The 16,509-nt window shown below is 39.5% G+C and overlaps 1 protein-coding gene across 7 annotated transcripts in view; it reads left to right on the top strand.

The window, feature by feature from the left end:
• Positions 1-16,509, top strand: part of PRDM5 (PR/SET domain 5) — a 148,760-nt gene that overhangs the window by 42,327 nt on the left and 89,924 nt on the right. For all 7 annotated transcript variants that reach the window (XM_043513335.1, XM_043513337.1, XM_043513338.1 and 4 more), the window contains 2 exons: positions 11,263-11,342; positions 15,874-15,958. In XM_043513335.1, coding sequence (XP_043369270.1) covers positions 11,263-11,342; positions 15,874-15,958 — 165 coding nt within the window. The remainder of the gene's footprint in view (positions 1-11,262; positions 11,343-15,873; positions 15,959-16,509) is intronic.

Below are 16,509 nucleotides of genomic sequence, written 5' to 3'. Positions count from 1 at the left end.
TTGGAAGGCTATTCCAAAACTTCACTCCTCTGATGGTTAAAAACCTTCGTCTGATTTCAAGTCTAAACTTCCTGGTGGCCAGTTTATACCCATTTGTTCTTGTGTCCACATTGGTGCTGAGCTTAAATAATTCCTCTCCCTCTCCTATATTTATCCCTCTGATATATTTATAGAGAGCAATCATATCTCCCCTCAACCTTCTTTTAGTTAGGCTAAACAAGCCAAGCTCCTTAAGTCTCCTTTCATAAGACAAGTTTTCCATTCCTCGGATCATCCTAGTAGCCCTTCTCTGTCCCTGCTCCAGTTTGAATTCATCCTTTTTAAACATGGGATACCAGAACTGCACACAGTATTCTAGGTGAGGTCTCACCAGTGCCTTGTATAACGGTACTAAAACCTCCTTATCCCTACTGGAAATGCCTCTCCTGATGCATCCCAAAACCGCATTAGCTTTTTTCACAGCCATATCACATTGGCAGCTCATAGTCATCCTATGATCAACCAATACTCCAAGGTCCTTCTCCTCTTCCGTTACTTCTAATTGATGCGTCCCCAACTTATAACTAAAATTCTTGTTGTTAATCCCTAAATGCATAACCTTACACTTCTCACTATTAAATTTCATCCTATTACTATTACTCCAGTTTACAAGGTCATCCAGATCCTCCTGTATAATATCCCGATCCTTCTCTGAATTGGCAATACCTCCCAGCTTTGCATCATCTGCAAACTTTATTAGCACACTCCCACTTTTTGTGCCAAGGTCAGTAACAAAAAGATTAAATAAGATTGGTCCCAAAACCGATCCCTGAGGAACTCCACTGGTAACCTCCCTCCAACCTGACAGTTCGCCTTTCAGTAGGACCCGTTGCAGTCTCCCCTTTAACCAATTCCTTATCCACCTTCTGATGTTCATATTGATCCCCATCTTCTCCAATTTAACTAATAATTCCCCATGTGGCACGGTATCAAATGCCTTACTGAAATCTAGGTAAATTAGATCCACTGCATTTCCTTTATCTAAAAAATCTGTTACTTTTTTCAAAAAAGGAGATTAGGTTGGTTTGGCACGATCTACCTTTTGTAAAACCATGTTGTATTTTAATGTCCTTAACTAATTTCTCCTTCAAAATTTTTTCCAGGACCTTGCATACTACAGATGTCAAACTAACTGGCCTGTAGTTACCCAGATCACTTTTTTTTCCTTTCTTAAAAATAGGAACTATGTTAGCAATTCTCCAATCATTCGGTACTATTCCTGAGTTTACAGATTCATTAAAAATTCTTGCTAATGGGCTTGCAAATTCAGGTGCCAATTCCTTTAATATTCTTGGATGAAGATTATCTGGGCCCCCCGATTTAGTCCCATTAAGCTGTTTCAGTTTCGCTTCTACCTCTGATATGGTAATATCTACCTCTATATCCTCCTTCCCGTTTGTCATGCTACCATTATCCCCAAGATCCTCTTTAGCCTTATTAAAGACTGAGGCAAAGTATTTGTTTAGATATTGGGCCATGCCTAGATAATCTTTAACCTCCGCTCCGTCCTCAGTGTTAAGCGGCCCCACTTCTTCCTTCTTAGTTTTCTTCTTATTTATATGGCTATAGAACCTTTTACTATTGGTTTTAATTCCCTTTGCAAGGTCCAACTCTACTCGACTTTTAGCCCCTCTCACTTTATCCCTACATCTTCTGACCTCAATTAGGTAGCTTTCCTTGCTGATCCCTCCCATCTTCCACTCCCTGTATGCTTTCTGCTTCTTCTTAATCATCTCTCTGAGATGCTTGCTCATCCATCTTGGTCTACAACTCCTTCCTATGAATTTTTTCCCCTTTCTTGGGATACAGGCTTCTGATAGCTTCTGCAGTTTTGATTTAAAGTAATCCCAGGCCTTCTCTACCTTTTAGAGCCATAAGTTCTTCAGTCCAATCCACTTCCCTAACTAATTTCCTTAATTTTTGAAAGTCAGCCCTTTTGAAATCAAAAACCCTAGTTGCAGATTTATTTTTGTTAATCCTTCCATTTAGTTTGAATTGAATTAGCTCATGATCACTTGAGCCAAGATTGTCCCCTACAACCATTTCTTCTATGAGGTCCTCGCTACTCACCAAAATTAAATCTAAAATGGCATCCCCTCTAGTCGGTTCAGCAATTACTTGATGAAGGAATCCATCAGCTATCGCATCTAGGAAAATCTGAGCCCTATTATTATTACTAGCACAGGTCCTCCAGTCTATATCTGGGAAGTTAGTCTCCCATGATCACGCAGTTTCCATTAGTATTTACTTGATTAAAGACATTAAAAAAGGCTCTATCCATATCCAAATTAGATCCCGGAGGTCTATAGCACACCCCAAGCACTATCGTAGGAGAGGCTTTACTAGTTTTCTTCCCCAATGTAATTTTTGCCCAGACAGACTGTCTTATCCATTGCATCGCTTCTTATTTCTTTACATTCTACCTCATCATTGATATACAATGCTACTCCACCCCCTTTACCTTTGTTTCTGTCTTTCCTAAAGAGCACATACCCTTCAATACCTGTAGTCCAGTCATGACTACAATTCCACCATGTTTCTGTTATCCCTATAATATCTGGTTTCACTTCCTGCACCAGTAGCTCTAGTTCCTCCATTTTGTTACCTAGACTCCTCGCATTGGTGTATAAACATCTTAATTTTTGCTGTTTGGCCTCGCTCACATTTTGTACCCTGTTAGGCACAGTCATTCTACATCCAGTATAACCTATTAGACTAGTATCCACACCGCCCTCACTGCTTATATATATTCTCCTACCCACGGCTGTATCCATTCTTACTTCATCTTCTTCCCTCTCAATGCTAAAATCTGGCGTGGAGATTTTCTGGACATCTCCCATCCATCTCCCCCCAATTCCTAGTTTAAAGCTCTCTTTATCAGTTGTGCCAGCCTCGATCCTAGAAGTCTATTTCCTTCCCTACTGAGATGAAGTCCATCCCGAGAGAACTGACCTCTGTCCATGAATGCCTCCCAGTGGTCATACATCCCAAAGCCCTCCTTATAGCACCACTGCCTAAGCCATCTGTTGACAGTCATAATCTTGTCAGACCTTTGTTGCCCTTCTCTAGGAACAGGAAGGATCCCACTAAAGATCACCTGAGCCTCAATTTCCTTAAGCGTCTTCCCCAGCCTAGCATAGTCTCCCTTAATACTTTCCAGCGAGAATCTAGCCGTATCATTTCCTTCCCACATGAAGGATAATTAGGTTCTTTCCTGCTCCCTTTAGGATCCTTTTCAACCTCAGGTCTACATCCCGTATCTTAGCACCCGGAAGACAGCACACCCTTCTATTCTCAGGATCAGCTCTAGTTACAGGCCTGTCTATTCTTCTCAATAAAGAGTCCCCGATCACATAGACCTGCCTTTTCCTGGTGACAGTGCTATTCTCCAGTGTCTCCTCTGTTCTCTCTGGCTGCAAGTTCTTTCCATTCCTATTTTCCCTTACAATCTTCTTCAACCCATCCTGTATCCTCCTGGGGCTCATATTTGGTGTAGTGTCCCTTGACTCTTCCCCTTTTTCTATAGGGCTAGCCTCTCTTCTCTTCTTCCTTACCCTTCCACCTTCAGCCACTACCTGCTGAGCCCCTTCTTCATTTTCCAACTCTGCAAACCTGTTCCTAAGCTCTATTTCTCCTTCACTAGCCCGTCTTTTTCTCTGCCTGGTTCTTTGAGTCACATGTTTCCACTGACCACTTTCCTCATCCGGTCTCCCCTCAAAATTCCCCAGCCCTGCTTCCATCTGTGAGTCTGAGCTTTTCCCTTCAGATACCTCATGTCTTTGCTCCATCATCTGCTCAAACCCCTTCCTAAACTCAACCAGACTTTCCACCTGCATCTCCAAACCTCGGATCTTTTCCTCCATCAGCTCTATCAGACGGCATTTCATGCAGAAAAAACTCTTACCGGTTCCCCCCTCCAGGATCATGTACATACCACAGCTTCCACATCCAGTCATCCTCAATGTGTCTTTCACTGCAGGAGTCACTCCCACAGCTGCCTCTGTATCTGTCATCTCCTTCCCACCTAAATCCTGTTAATCTGGGAAACACAAGCCACACCAAAAAGACCACCCTCCCCCAGCAAAAGCAAACCCCAAACAAGCGCCACAATCCAAACCCCCTTTACAACTCCCACTCAAACTCCCCTGTTTAGAGCTCTGTTTGCTAGCTCCTGTGCCACTGCAGCTGTCTGTGCCGCTGCCTGACTGGCTGGCTACCTTTATAGGGCCCCTAGTCAGAAGCCCCACCTCCTAGGCAGGGCTCAGCTGCTCTCTCAGCACAAAGCCCCACCCCCTAATCAGGCTCAGCTGCTCTTCCAGCACAAAACCCCTACACACACACACATACAAATACTAAAAATACAAAACCAAGTACAACTACCTTTCCTCCAACAGAACTCCCACTCAAACTCCCCTGTTTAGAGCTCTGTTTGCTAGCTCCTGTGCCGCTGCAGCTGTCAGTCAATATGCTTCAATGGAAAATGGGTCTTATCAAACAAACCTGATTTCATTTTTTGATAACTTTATCAACCAAATTTGAAACAATAACTTCATTCATATATATATATATATATACACACACACACTTGTAATTTTTGAAGGCATTTGACTTAATACCTTATGACATTTTAACGTCAAAAATAGCACTATGCAATATCAGTAAAGCAAATCTTAAATGGATTAAAGGTACCTGACAGATCTAAAAAGGTGGTTGTCAATGAATCATCTTTGAATGGGGTTGTTTCTTCTGCGGTTCTCCAAGGATCAGTAGTAGGTCCAACACTATTGAATTTGTTCATCAATGATCCGGAAGTACATAGAAATCACTGACCTAAAGATTGGCAGAGTGGTAAATAACAATGGGATTAGAGCAGTCATTCAGAGCAATCTGGATCACTTGGTAAGCTGGGCCCATTCAAACAAAATTTGTTGTAATACAGCAAAATGTAAAACCAAAGGAACAAAGAATGTATGCCATGCCTACAGAATGTGGGACTGTATCCTGGAAAGCAGAGACTTTTAAAAATGTTAGGGGTCATCGTAGATGAGCACTCAACGTGACCACCCAGTGTGATGCTGTAACAAAGAGGGCTAATGCGATCCTTGGATGTTGCAGAACCGGGGAGATAGCTGTATTATTTTGTATGCATTTTATATGTGCTCAGATTACCTGCTTGATATTATTCTGGCTGACTGCAGGGAGTTAAATCACAGGAGGCTGTTAGAGAGGAGCAAATAGGAAATGAAACAATGACAGAGATGAGATATGTACAGAAAGAATAGAATATACAGGGTCCTTAAGAAAAACACTGGGTGAGTTAGCCAGTGGGAAATGCCTACTTGCTTGTTGGCAGAAGGGCCAGAGATTGAGATCAAAAGAACACTAAGCAGTTAAAATTCTCTGTATACCGGAAAAAGGAAGTAGGCTGGCAGCAGCTGCTCAGGGAGAGCAGAACCTTCCATTTTCTACTGGCATTGCATAATTAGGGCCAGTCTTTTGTACAGTCATGCAGAGGTATCAGACTTTCCCATGGCCTTTGTGCATTACCACTTCAAGCATGGTGGGGAGCAGTCACCAAGGAGCTGCTACTTTTCTTCCTGCTTAGGTGGGCAGGGAGTGGGCAGAGCCTTGATTCTGCTGCTCCACCATACTGGAAACCACAAGTGATTAAAAAATGTCCAAGGAAAAGTAATCTACGACTGGTGAGGAGCAGTAGCAGATTGTCGCTGCCCCACACCTCCCAAGGAGAAAGGTAAGAGCAGGAAATGAGTTCCCTGGGCTTCTCCTTCTCCATGCACAATTAGCTTTGTGTATATGTGTCCCCGATACATGTGCCCCCTATACAGGACTGTGCTTAGGCACAGTATAGCTCTGAGAGAAGTTTGTAACTCTCAATCTCCACTTATTCCCCCAAAAATCTCACTAGTGCTCTGATATAAGGAACTAGGTATATTTCTTAATAATGATTACATGAAAATGTCTTGAAGGAGTCATTCCTAGGAGCTCCCGAAGAGTGAAATAAAGCAATTCCCTATTGGTTACAATTTCAAAATAAGGACTGATGACTGAATATATTGCAGTAAGGTATCTACAGTGTGTAATACAAGTGCAATCTGCTCTATGTACATGGACAACTTTTTCTAAAGATGATTTCACTTTCATTTTCACTAGCCATTGTGGCAGAGCCCTGGATTCTCAGACATATTTAGGTGTCTGTCTACCTTTGAGGATCTAGGCTAAAATAACTTCTTGGAAAAAAAAATGGGTAAACTGAGTATTCAAGGCTCTTGAAATCTTATGCATTAATGTTTACAGCATGCTATTAACTTATTCATTCCTGCATATAGTGAGTGCATTGTGCAAAATGTTTACTAACCGTATTAGTGTTTACTTTGAAATAGAACTGTGGAGTAAGAAAGATGATCTGGAATATGTTAGAACATTGTAGACTTCCCTTCTTAACTACAGGTTTTTGGTACATGGCTGTGAGATGTGCAGACTTTTTTTTTTTTCTAGCTTAACTTCTTTAGTTTTATCCTAATCAATCTTCTGCAGACTGAAACATCGAGGATTAAGACATGTTTTGTTAAACATAGTCCCCACAGGCTATGGAATGTTTCAGTTTCTAGCTACCTGTGGCTGTGGTTTATTTGAGATTAGAAGTCTTTTCAGCATTTTTAAGAGAATACAATTGTATATTTTCATACAGTGCATAAACAATATCTCTATTGTAGTAAGATAATGTATTTAAATAATTACAATTCATGTTTGAGTAAATAGTTTCTCCCCTCCCCCCCATTTATCAATCAATGTTTTATATTGTCAGTTGAAGCTGAAATACAGTATGAATGGTATTTGATTGAAAGTAGGCCAAGTGCACCTCTGCCTTTCTTCCATCAAAAAGCAAAGGGAGTAGATTCTGATTTAGGAATCATCTTGGAATAAGGTGCCTTGGAACACTAGATACTGATGTTGGTGGGGATTATTGTGGAGGGACAGTCTGGGTGTCCAGGATGATATTTTTTTTTTGTCCCTTTTTCTGTGGTGTTTAGTCATCCCAGAAGCCACCCACCTTCCTTCTCATTATCTTTACTTTGTGTGTCTCACACAGCAACATCTCCAGCTGTCAACTGTTTCACTTGCTAGTCGCTTCAGCTGATTACCAGGGAAATTAGGTGCTCTAGTTGTGGACCAGGACACATTGTACTAGTTGCTGTTCAAATACAGAACGTGGTCCTTAAGAGGCTTGAAATATAAGTATAAGACAAACAGCAGATGGACAGAAACAAAGAGACAATATTGGTCAGCATGATAGGCTCTGGTCTCCGCACACCATCACCTAACTGTTAAGTGTTTTGTCATCGTCGGCGATCCCTTGGGATCAAGGATGATCTCTTCCACAAGTTTTATTTTTATGGGTCCTTTGGTGACTAAGCAGTTGAGCCACAAACTCATTGGCAGACGTTGCAGGTGATGATGGAAGGCAGGGCTGGGCTATGACTGCTGCATGACAATCATCTGTCCTTTCTTTTCTGGCATTTTTCTGCAACCCTGGCAAGGAGATTTTCCTCAAAAGTGATTTTCCTTCTCTGACCTGAGCTACTGTCTCCCAGTGCATGGTATTGATGGTATTAAGGTTTGTTTGAGGGTGTCTGTGAGGCCAAAAGAAATGCTTCAAAGTTTTCTTTCTCTTTTGGTGAGTTGGGCATAGAGCAGTTGTTTTGGTAGGCATGCATCAAGCATGCACACACAGTGTCCACTCCACCTCCACTGGTGCTGGATAATCAAGGCTTCAATACTGAAGGTGTAAGGACACTGACGTTAGTGTGGTCAACCTCCCCATATTATGCTGAAAATTTTCTGGAGAAAATGCTAGTGCTGGTGTTCCAGGTTTTTCAGGTGTTTTCTGTAAGTCACCCAAGTCTCTCACCCGTAGAGTTGAGATTACCACCAGTTTATAAACTAAAAGTCTTGTGTATGTTCTGATGTCATGGTTGTTGAACACAACAGTCGAGACAGTCTGTCAAAGTCAAGTCTGGCAAAGCAAATTCTGTGCTGAATCTCAGCGTCTGTGTATGCCCTCTGTGAGAGGTGGCTACCAACGTAGGCAAAGTGTTCTACATTTTCCAGTTCTTCTCTATCAATGTAGACCTTCCTTGCTAGGTCTGATGATTTGACTGGGAGCTGGATGGTGGAGAATCATCTGCTACTGGAGTTCAGTTATTGTTTGTTTTTTATGTTACTTTAGTTCTGGTAAGGAGGCAAGAGAGGTTGAAAAGGTTGCCATCAGTCCAGTATTGGATGTTGGTGCCCTGTAGTGGATGGTCTTGGATTAGCATTTTCATAGCTGCTAGGATAATGGAGAAGAGGATGGGTGCCAGTACTCAATCTTGTTTTATGCCAGTTCAGATGCAAAGAGCTCAGAGGGAGAGCCACTGCACAGGATGGAGGCAGTCATCTGGTCATGGATGAGTTTTACAGTTGTAAGTGGATGAGTGGTAAATTTGTTTGGGAAACCAAACTTTGACATGAATTCCACAGAGCCTCACGATTGATAGTCAAGGCTTTGGTCAGATCAATAAAGGCCATATAGAGCTAATGGTGGTGGTCTTGACGTTTTTCCTGGATCTGCCTGGCTGCGAAAATCATGTCGGTGGTGCCTCGTGATGGTCTGAAGCTGCATTGGGACTCTGGAAGAGGGAGCAGGCGATTTAAGACAGATTCTAGCAAGAATCTTGCCAGTGATGGAAAGAAGGGAAATACCTCAGTAATTGCCACAGCTGTCCCTGTCTCCCCTTTTGAAAATGGTGATGATGTTAGCATTACGTAAGTCAGCAGGGATTTCTTCGGTGCGCCAGATTTTGAGAAACGGAAAATGAAGTTTGTCAGTGTTTCTCCCCCTCCCACTTTCAGTACTTCAGCTAGTATGCCATCAGGACCTGGGCTGAGACGTGGGAGGAAACAGTATACAATGGAGGTGGGAGAGAGAAGCATGGGACAAAATGCCAATAAGGCAAAATAGCTTGTAAACGTGTGTATGCGCTACAAATGGCTTTGTGCCCTTTAGCCCTAGTGGACACTGGGAAAAAGGCTCATTCTGCCACCAAAGTGTCATACCTTGGAGTCCCTAGTTCTCTTCAGCAGCAGCCTGGTGACCTTCACTGAGTATATAGATTCAAGGAATTTGACCCCACTTGGCTATAATCTAAACATATTAGCACACCTGCATTTTGACAGAGGCTTCTGTCTGTAGTCTTGCTACATAAGCAATGGAAGTCACTAAAAAGTTTATCATGCTAACTTACCAGGAGACCATGGCACAGCTCTTAGAAGAGAATAGTCTGCCTCAAGGTCCAAAGATAAATTGACTATTGGATAATTAGCTTTTAGTGCCCTCATCTGTAGGTGAGAATTTCTCACAGAATGCCATTTGTCTCTGAAATGAGTGTCAGTGAAACAAGCCCTTTTTTATTTGATCCACCAATTCCTTGTGTTCAGTGACTGATAAAGACCTGAATGCAACAGAGCTTAGATACCATCCCTAAGCACTGGCAAGGCAAGAGTGAGACTGACGCAATTATCCAGGCCTTTGTTGCCTCAAGATCAGATTGACTCAGACCAGTGTCCCATGATCTATGCTAGCTTCGAGTAAGATTGTTGGAGGATTCAAGATGTCGATTTTAACTTATAAAGCCCTAAATAGTTTGATACCTGGTTTCCTGAGAGATTGGCCCTCCTTGTGATATACTGCCACAGTTGAGAACAGAAGTGGTTATGAAACTGGAGGTTGCTCACTATAAGCAAGAGGGAGTGGCAGGCAGAGCATTCTCTGTGAGGCGTCCTCTGGTTTTTTTGGGATGAGAGTCCAGATTTGTTAACCTTCTGAGCACACTGTAAAGCCCATCTTTATTCGCTCATTGTTAAGGCTGCTGGGATTGAGGTGGGGTATATTTATGGGCAGTCCTTTGTCTGTGCTTATGTTCTAATTTTTAATTTATGGGATAGGTGCCAAAACCACTCATGTATTTTAAATATTTGAATGAATAAGCGGATGGGGGGGCGGGAGTTTTTATTATTCTTGTTAAATTGATTTGTTTAACAATTTTCAGGGAGGATAAAAATCAGATCCAATTCAAAAGCTGATTTAATTATTTGTAAAATATGTGGAAATTGGAAAAAAAAATAATCAAAAGAAATGTACAATCTTCAGGAGGACAAGTGCAGAGAAGATCAGACACTTGAAGCCTGAAAAAATCTTGAGCTGGAAACCTTCTGATGTGTTAATTTCTGATCTATGCTTCATTGCTCTTCCAAGAAACACACAAGAAACATTTTGCCTCCTGTTTAGCGTTGTGCCCTTTCTTTTTAGTGTAATGTAGTGTAATTCTTGGATATATATCAGGAGATATGTCACATGGGCCTTTGGTTACAAACAAAGAACTAAGTTTGTAGTAATTGTGCCCTGCATTACAACAGCTTTTTGCGGTACTGACTTGAACTTGAAACCACGGTAATTAATAGACAACCCTAATTAAATGCTCTGTCACTTTTTAAATGAACTGTGAAAAAGGAAGAGAAATACATTTGGTAGCTGACCTTTAACTGGGTTTATAGTTTTTGCATGATTAGATTAGATTAGATTAGATTAGATTTATATTCATGATGCAGTTCTATTACAAATGCCCTAAGTTAAGAAAGTGTTAATGGAATTCTCTTTCTTACTGCACACCTACCAGGGTAGAATGCTTACAACTTTTAGGCCAGGCTGTCATTACAGAAAATGGAAGTTTTGGTGTTGACTTCAGTATTATTTTTCATTGTTTCACTGATTCCAAACATTCTGCTTAACCGGTAACATGAAGTTTTTTGTGGATGATAATTGTTTTGGCTTCTGAATAACTGTGTTTTTTTTGTTATGACATGAACATTGATATTAGATTGATACTTCAATTTTATCACATTCTTTTCTTAAAAAAAAAAAAAAAGAGGAAAAAAAGTGAAACCTTTCTTGATTTTACATTCCATTGAAAAAAAATAGCTTATAGGACACCTACAGAGAACTCCTGTAACCCAATACCATGAAGATGGGTTACAAATGTAAAATTTTCTGTCAGTCAAATGACCTGTGAAAAATCTCACACCCAGTGGAAACATTTGGTTTCTTTCTTTGCACTTCTTTTTTTAAGATGTTTCTTGTTAAGATGTATTTTGTTTCTGTCCTAGGAAATTCTAGGAAGAAGTTGATGTGCTCTGTGTGCAATAAGAAGTGTTCCTCAGCTACAAATCTTCAAGAGCATCGAAAGGTCAGTAAGATGAAAGCTGACCCACAGCAGGCTTTGACTTCACCAAGATGTAAGGCCAGGGAGCATGAGTCACTTGAGAGCTGCTGTAATACAACCTATTGGGTAGTCTTTTTTGTGCTTACAAAAGCAGTGCCTTTTCTTTGAGTATGAGTATTTCAGTAGATCAAACCAAAAATCCAATTCATTCTAATGTATATTTTACCAAATATAAAATTTCATATTTGTATCATGTTCACATTACCAAGCTAAACCAAAATTGTCTGCTTTTTATTTTTTATTTTTTTTTGTCTGCATGTCACAAGGAGGGAAGTGAATCTAAGTGTACTTTAGCCATTAAAGTAAATTTGTGAATCTCTCTTCCTATGCACAAAATGAAAACAAGTTTTGTCTTACTACCCTTTGTGAAAATAACATCACAGTCCTAAGGGTGTTGTATTCAATCTTTTTGAATTATATGGTTAGTATAAAAAGTGCCATTTACCAAAAAATAATAATAATTTTTGTGCATACATTGAAAGTGTGATCATTAATAACCTGCACAGAAAGAGTTAATATTCTGAAAATAATGGAGTTAATCTAGAAATACAGGGTTATGAATATGAGATTCGGAATCCATTCTACCCAAAGGAAGACCCAGCAAGATTAATTTGATAAATTACCAGAACCTTAGAGGGCCCGTTTCTACAAAAACCTACATTGTAATGTTTATCAGATTAACTATAAGTTTTTAATAATGTCCTAGTTATAACCTAAATCCAGTGAGGATGTAGATAGTATCAATTAAAATAAGATGTTGCAAGGGGAGTGGTAATCCCATGTACTACCTTTTTGTGATTTACTTGCTAGCGTTAATGTCTTCCTGTACTTTTTCTTGAAAAAGTCTTACCAATTCTACCATGCCTTCTCAAACCTAATCAAAATGCATCCTGTTTTGTTTTAGCATGGTACCCACAAACCATTGCACATTAAGATAGCCATAAAAAGAAAAGGAGTACTTGTGGCACCTTTAGAGACTAACAAATTTATTTGAGCATAAACTTAGTCTCTAAGGTGCCACAAGTACTCCTTTTCTTTTTGCGGATACAGACTAACACGGCTGCTACTCTGAAACCTAAGGTAGCCATGTGATGCTGCAAATCAGGAATGTCCCACTTTTGTAGGCATATCATTGTTAGGCTTATAGATAAGATAATTATTTTGTCTCAGTTGTTATAAATCCCTGCAGATCCTGCCAGGCAAAGGATCCATTGACAAGCTTTGCCTGTGACACTAATGGCAGATTGATTGAATGCCTATTTATCGCTAGATCCACCATCAAGCTTGTCAAACATGGAAAATTACAATAGGGCAATAGGAACAACAAGATGGAAAACAGTAGGGAAATTTGCCCAACATCTTAGATGTATGTGCACAAATGCAAGGAGTATAGGGAAGAAAGAGGAGGAACTGGAAATATTAGTCCATAAGATAAATTATGACTTAATTGGCATCACTGAGACTGGGTGGGATAAATCTCATGACTGGAGTATTGGTAAAGAGGTGTATAGCTTGTTCAGGAAGGAGAGATGGGGAGGAATTGCATTATACATCAAGAATATATACACCAGAAGGAGGAGAGAGGCAGACCATTGAAAGTCTCTGGGTAAGGATAAAAATGGAAAAAAGCAGGGCCATGTCATGGCAGGAGTCCCCAATAGACTACCAAATCAGCAGGATGAGGTAGATGAATAATTTCTAGAACAAATAACAGAAATATCCAAAATGCGAGACCTGGTAGTTATGGGGGACTTTTCCAATAGATGTCTGGGTAGTTAAATTAATATGCCAAAATACAAAATATATAATAAGTTCTTGAAATGTATTGGGGACAACTTCTTGTTTCAGAAGGTGGAGGAAGTAATCAGGAAGACAGCCATTTTAGACTTGATTCTGACTATAAAAGGGAGGAATTGGTTGTGAATATAGAAGGTAATTTAGGTGAAAGTGATCATGACGTGATAGGTTTCATGGTTTGAAGTAAAAGAAGGAGTGAGAGCTGCAGAAGAAGCACAATGGACTTTAACTAGATAAGGTCCTATGGGAAGAAAATCTAAGGAAAAAAGTTCGGGAGAGCTGGCAGTTTCTCAAAGAGACAATATTAAGGGCACAACAGCAAACTATCCCAATGTGAAGGAATAGCAAACATGTAGGGATAAAATGAGAGGCTAAAGTACAAGGGAACTCACAAAGGACACAAAAGGCAATAAGACGAGGTTGTATAAATACATTATAAGCAAGAGAAAAATGAAGGAAAGTATAGATCAATTAATTAGTGGGGAAGGAGAGTTAATAACATGACATCACGAAGGCTGAGATGTTTAATGCCTATTTTGCTTCAATTTTCTCTTAAAAAAAAAAAAAAAAAAGTTAATGGTGACCAAATACTTAACATAATTAATATTAACGGCAAGAGGGAAAGAACACAAGTCCGAATAAGGAAAGAACAGGTTAAAGAATATTTAGATAAGTTATTGGTAAACAGGTTAGCAGGGCCTGATGAAATTCATCTGAGGGTACTTAAGAAACTAGCCAAAACAATCTCAGAACCATTAGCCATTATCCTGAAGAACTCATGGAGGATGGGTGAGGTCCCAGAGGACTGGAGAAAGGCAAATGTAATACTTGTCTTTAAAAGGAAAATTCATGTTGGTTATTTACCCCCTAACGCACAGTAAGTAATACCCTTCCTCCACATGTGGTCTCACTGATCCCAGTGGAACAGGAGTGAAGTAATGTGAGTAAGTTTAACAGAAGCCTAGCCTTTTTAAAACTATACCCTGCAAAGTTAATCTACCTCAGGTTCACCTCTGCAAAGTTATTCAAAGAACTTTTATCCTTTTTAATAGGCCAAATGAAGATTTCTGATAGTATCACCTTTTAAAATGAGGAAATATGATTTGTTGAGGGTACATAGACCTTGGTCAGATAATCACAATTCTAAAAATGTATCCGACTTTTTAATCCCTCTTGATCTACCATCGTAGGGCTGTGTGTGCAACCAAAGAATTAAATTAAACTATTTGTGTGTGAATTCATTCTTGATATAGGGAGAGGCAAAACAGGCTTTTTTTTTTTCCTATGTATAGAAATATTTCCCTCTGTTTAATTACCCACTAAGACCACCATTTCCTTTTTAGGAGAAAAGCAAATTGTATTAATAGAAGTTCATAAATTGAAATCGGACAGTTACATGGAATTAGACTGGACTCTGAGACATTAAATAGTAGTCTACTCTAAAGAAAAACAGTCATCTCCTGAAATAAGGGGTCTGAAATATTTGGGGAGGAATTACTATATTGTGAGGTGGCAGGTCTGTGGAATTATACAGATCTGAACTTCAACCCCAAAAGAAGAAAAACTAATGAAGCTGAAAAACAATAAAGTAAACTATATGAATCAATAGGGAGAAGGGAATATGGAATTTATCTGGATAAACAGGGAATTTTTCAGTACAAATGATGTCCACTGAGAGGCGTGGCCTAATTTTGGATAAGGGTTTTTTGGAGAAATAAGACTTTTGTCCTGTTTACATTGAATAGTATGTAAATGGAAGGGCATGGAAGCCTTGTGGTGAATTAGAACTGGTCTTTAGACCATTAAAATATTTAATTTGCTTCAAAATTCAGTCATTAGTGCAGCATCAAGTCCAGGGCCTAGATGATTGCTTGGACAGATCCATCCTGTTGGGTGCACGTGCACACTTGATATCTTTGATAGAACTCTCTCTAGAAAGTTTTGGCCTCTGGGGCTATGTGCATACTATGGAATGCATTTGCATTTATTAATGTAGTTTAGGGAAAAGAAGGCTAGTATTTGATATCTGGATCTTATGATCCAATAGTTGAAGGCTAGCTCTTTAATTGTGGATTAAGTCATTTTATCCTTATATAGATTTTTATTTTGTTAATCAATGATGATAGTAATCTGATATTCTTGATGATGTTGAAATATGTTTTTATTTACAGTGGACTCAAATAGCATTTCATATTTATTATGCTTTCTGAAAATTATTAGATGTGTGATTTTGTTGTTAGAGAGACATGGTGGGTGAGGTAATATTTCTTATTGGACCAACTTCTGTTGGTGAGAGAGACAAACTTTCAAGCTCTTTTTGTTATTTATAAGCCCATGCTTACTGGAAATAAATGAACTGAAAATATTTTTGCAAGGTATTCTACATTTATTTATTTTTTGCTTCATGTTTCCATATTGATGAGATTTAAAATGAATGTGATATTACATATTTACATAATCTTCATTCCTGTGTGTTGTCTTAGTGATAAATGTTTGTTCAGAAGTATGAAGATTTGATTTTTGAGAGACACGGTTGTTCAGCATGGGATAATTAAGGAAGAAATCACAATATATCCATGAGTATTAACATAGCTACGAGCTAAGAAATAATTAGTCTGTTAGAGATGTTCTGTATATCTAAGATGTGTGAACTTGTTTGAGACACATATTTAATTATCATTAAACACTCATTTTGCAGGTTCATGAGATCTTTGAGTGTCAGGAATGTGACAAGAAATTTATTTCAGCTAACCAGCTAAAACGCCATATGATAACTCACTCAGGTAAAAAAAACAAAACAAAAAAAAAAAACCAAAAACCTGTGGTTTTTCATGTATATTGGAATTGGTCCTTGAGGTATATTGCCGTATGTTTTTTTTTTTTTATAGATGTTCTGATGGATTCTGCAATGTTTGGGAGCTGGTTAAAGTAAATCTGGTTCTAGCTAACTCTCTTTGCACCAGTGGAAGATCCAAATTTAATAGTGCAGCCTCCTGCTCCTGGCAACTTCTTCAAGCTTCTCCTTCAGGCTAGCTGGGATGGGAGAGTGCAATGCTATGGGGATTGGGGAACAAATAACATTGCTGCTTGCTTTCTGTAGGGGTTTAGGTGTCTAGTGGTTGAATGGAAGGAGTGCAGAACTGGGATATGACCCAGGCAGGGCTGTGATAAAAGGAGAGACATTCAGATTCTCTAATGGACTCGCATTTTAAGCACAGAGCTCCTAGTCAGAATAAAGCGATTTATACTCCACACCATGCAGTAGACCACACATTAACATATCCGCCTGCCTGGTGTCTGGTGGAGCAGGTCACCGTGACTGGCAGCATCTTGT

Source organism: Dermochelys coriacea, chromosome 4, assembly GCF_009764565.3.
Source record: "Dermochelys coriacea isolate rDerCor1 chromosome 4, rDerCor1.pri.v4, whole genome shotgun sequence".
Classification (NCBI taxonomy): Eukaryota; Metazoa; Chordata; order Testudines; family Dermochelyidae; genus Dermochelys; species Dermochelys coriacea.
This window is presented reverse-complemented; position numbering and strand designations above follow the sequence as displayed.